The following is a 2,873-nucleotide window of genomic DNA, read 5'->3' on the forward strand; positions in this document are numbered from 1 at the left end:
GGAGACGGTAGCGGAAAAATGCTTCCAAAGGACCGTGGTGGGGACCGGGGCTGGCAACGCCTGGGGACACACGGGGTGGGCGAAACGGCGGTGAGGGTCACATGCGCCTGCGGTCTCTGACACCGCTCCCCGGCTCCGGCCAAGCCAGGGACACGAGCGGGAGGCGGGGGCTGTTCTCAGGCTGCAGGAAACGGCGACCCGGAGGCCGGCGGCGCGGGGCCTGGGGCGGGCAAGACCGGAGGACGCGGGAGCTGGATTCCTGCACAACCCGGCAACAGGGTGGCTGCTCCCGTCGGGCACGTTGGGAAGGGGCGGCCAGGGGGGGGTGGTGGGACACCGCTTACCGCACGGCACCCGGTTCCTCCGCTCCAGCCGGCACCGAAGTGGAATCGTGCGCTCGGCCCCGCGTGTTGCTCACAGCCCGGCCCAGGGCGCTGCGGGCGGCGCGGGCGCGGGCGCGGGCGCGGGCGCGGGCGCTGATCCGCGGGGCGGGTGCAAGGCGGGGGCGGGGCCTCTGCGCCCGGGCCGCCTCCTCGGCCTATAACTGAGCCCACGGGCTCCTGGCTCCCACACGCCCCCCACCGGACCAGTGAAGCGGCTGCGCCCCTTGCTTTGGACCTCGGGCCTCACTTCTCCTCCAGATGGACCCCAAGTGCTCCTGCCCCACTGGTAAGGGAGCCCTGGCTTTGAGCCTTAGGATGCCCCCCCTTCCCAGGCACAGGACGAGAAGGGAGGGTTTTGAGTTTGAGCTCAGGAAGACTCCTGTCACGGGTCCAGGGCTTTCTTGGTAGCCAGGCTCCTGACAGCATGTCAGTCTCCCTTTGCCTCTCCGTTAACACTGAGGGCACGGAGGCTCCAGGCTGTCCTTCTTGAGGTCACCCAGCTGGTCAGGGGACTGCTAGACCGGGACCCAGTGTTTGGAGGAGGCCTCGGAGCTGCCAGGACTTGATGGGAGGAGGGGACGTTGCCTCTTTGGGCTTCAGGCCATGAGCCCTGGCCCCCAGCCCCAGTCAGCCTGGGCTGGGTCTGGAGCCTGGGACCTTCCCTGTGGAGTCCGTCAGGAGGGGACCTACTCTCCTTGGACCAGAAGAGAGGAGCTGGGGCTTCTCTATCCGCCTGAGTGGACACGAGCTCCCAGGGCTGGGTCCTGACAGAGGAGGAGGGCTCAGGGAGGCATTGCTGACCGTCTGCTGTAGCTCCTGCATCCCTCTCCCTGCTCACCGCGGGCCTTTCCCTTCCTGGCAGGCGGCTCCTGCAGCTGCGCTGGCTCCTGCACCTGCAAAGCCTGCAGATGCACCTCCTGCAAGAAGAGTGAGTGTGCGGGGCCTTCTCTGGGAATGCGGGGTCTGGGCTGAGTGCGAGCAGGGAGCCCAGAGCTCAGCAGGCAGGAGCAGGACAGTGACCAAACTTCCCGGCACCACCCCCCCCCCCCCCCCCGCCCGGTCACCAGGAAGGGATTCACAATCAGAGCTGGAATCGCCTTCGAGATGACCGAGACCCAGGCGCTCACTAGAGAACAGGGAGACTGAGGCTCCGACGGATCATTAACAAACAACCTCAGACCTGTCACTAGAACTAGTCCTCCTGCCTCCTGAGTCACGCTTCTGAATCCTCTCAGGGACTGAAGCACTTTAGGGACATGAACTAGTGACCGTGTGTGGCTTCTCGGACCTGGGGCAGCCCCTTCCTGTCGAAGCAGCCCAGAGCTTCCCTATCCCGAGCGGGAGCTGCTCTGTCAGGGGTTTGCCTCCACTTTGATCCTGAGGACTTTGCTCACATCACTGATGGTGCTGGGCGCTGGCTTTCTCTTGTCCCCAGAGGCCCTGCTCACTGTCTCTCCAAGGCTCTGTGCCCTGTCCTGGGCACAGATGGGGCAGGCAACCTGAACCTAGTGTCTGAGAGCAATTACCTCAGGACAGAGGACACCGTCCTAAACTCAGGGTCTGGGCCTGAGGGCAGCTGGGGCCAGGCCTGCTGTTGGGAAGGGTGGTTCCGGAGAACGCGTGGTCCGACCGCACGCTGCCCTTGCTTCCCCAGGCTGCTGCTCCTGCTGCCCCGTGGGCTGCGCCAAGTGTGCCCAGGGCTGCGTCTGCAAAGGGGCCTCGGACAAGTGCAGCTGCTGTGCCTGATGTCGCCGAGAGCCTGCCCCGGCTGTCAACAGAGCAACCAGGACGAACCTGCATTTTACCGATTTTCATACAACCGGACCTGACGCTACATTCCTTTTTCTATCAAATATGTGAGTTGTAATAAAAGTTGTTGACTTTATTCTGGCTCTGTCTTCCTTTGTCTGTCTTGGACAAAGAGACTCCGTGCCCAGCAGGGCTGGCGTGGGGAACTGGACCGGAAGTGCAGAGACCTCGGCTCTGGACCAAAGAGTACCCCCCCACCCCCCCACCCCCCAAAACACACACACACGGAGCGTCTTAGCCGCTAAGGTTAATTTCAGCTTCACTTTCTCAGCTCCAAAGGAAAGCCTCGCCCGGATGACACAGGGCATCGGACACACAGAGGACGCGCTCCCTCTATTCCCCTTAGGAGTATGGATTGCAGAGAAAGTTGTCCGTTTCTCACTTTCCTTGTCTGGGGGCCCCTGCCAAACTCAGTCCTCGGTGATGAGAGCCTGGAAAAGTACCCAGAGGGGATGGAATCCCACACCCCTCTTGTTTGACTTCTACACGGGGCTTGCGTCTAACACACCCTGGAAAGACCTATTTGTATTTTCTGCCACAGTTTTAACCCTGGTCAGTAAAAAGAATCGCTAAGAAAAAATGTAAAAGGACACGATATGTGAAACCCATTTTTCCCTTCGACACGTAAAATCACCTTAACACGTGGAGGAGCAATTCTGAAAATTAGAGGCTCTCATATGC

General features: G+C 61.7%; 1 protein-coding gene across 1 annotated transcript; it reads left to right on the top strand.

Annotated features, from left to right (window-relative positions):
* The first annotated feature begins 562 nt into the window (after positions 1-562).
* LOC133078069 (metallothionein-1E) lies at positions 563-2,222 on the top strand. Its single transcript, XM_061172956.1, has 3 exons — positions 563-669; positions 1,246-1,311; positions 2,038-2,222. The coding sequence occupies exons 1-3, from the start codon at positions 642-644 to the stop codon at positions 2,127-2,129; spliced, it is 186 nt and encodes a 61-aa protein (XP_061028939.1). The 5' UTR covers positions 563-641; the 3' UTR covers positions 2,130-2,222.
* Positions 2,223-2,873: the final 651 nt, after the last annotated feature.

This window comes from Eubalaena glacialis, chromosome 18, assembly GCF_028564815.1.
Source record: "Eubalaena glacialis isolate mEubGla1 chromosome 18, mEubGla1.1.hap2.+ XY, whole genome shotgun sequence".
NCBI classification, from domain to species: Eukaryota; Metazoa; Chordata; class Mammalia; order Artiodactyla; family Balaenidae; genus Eubalaena; species Eubalaena glacialis.

What these genes read in the sequence shown, in the direction of transcription:
- LOC133078069 (XM_061172956.1), top strand. Translation starts at nt 642, where the DNA reads ATGGACCCCAAGTGCTCCTGCCCCACTG. An exon ending in CAAGTGCTCCTGCCCCACTG is followed by an intron (nt 670 to 1,245) that starts GTAAGGGAGCCC and finishes CCTTCCTGGCAG; the next exon opens with GCGGCTCCTGCAGCTGCGCT. An exon ending in ATGCACCTCCTGCAAGAAGA is followed by an intron (nt 1,312 to 2,037) that starts GTGAGTGTGCGG and finishes TTGCTTCCCCAG; the next exon opens with GCTGCTGCTCCTGCTGCCCC.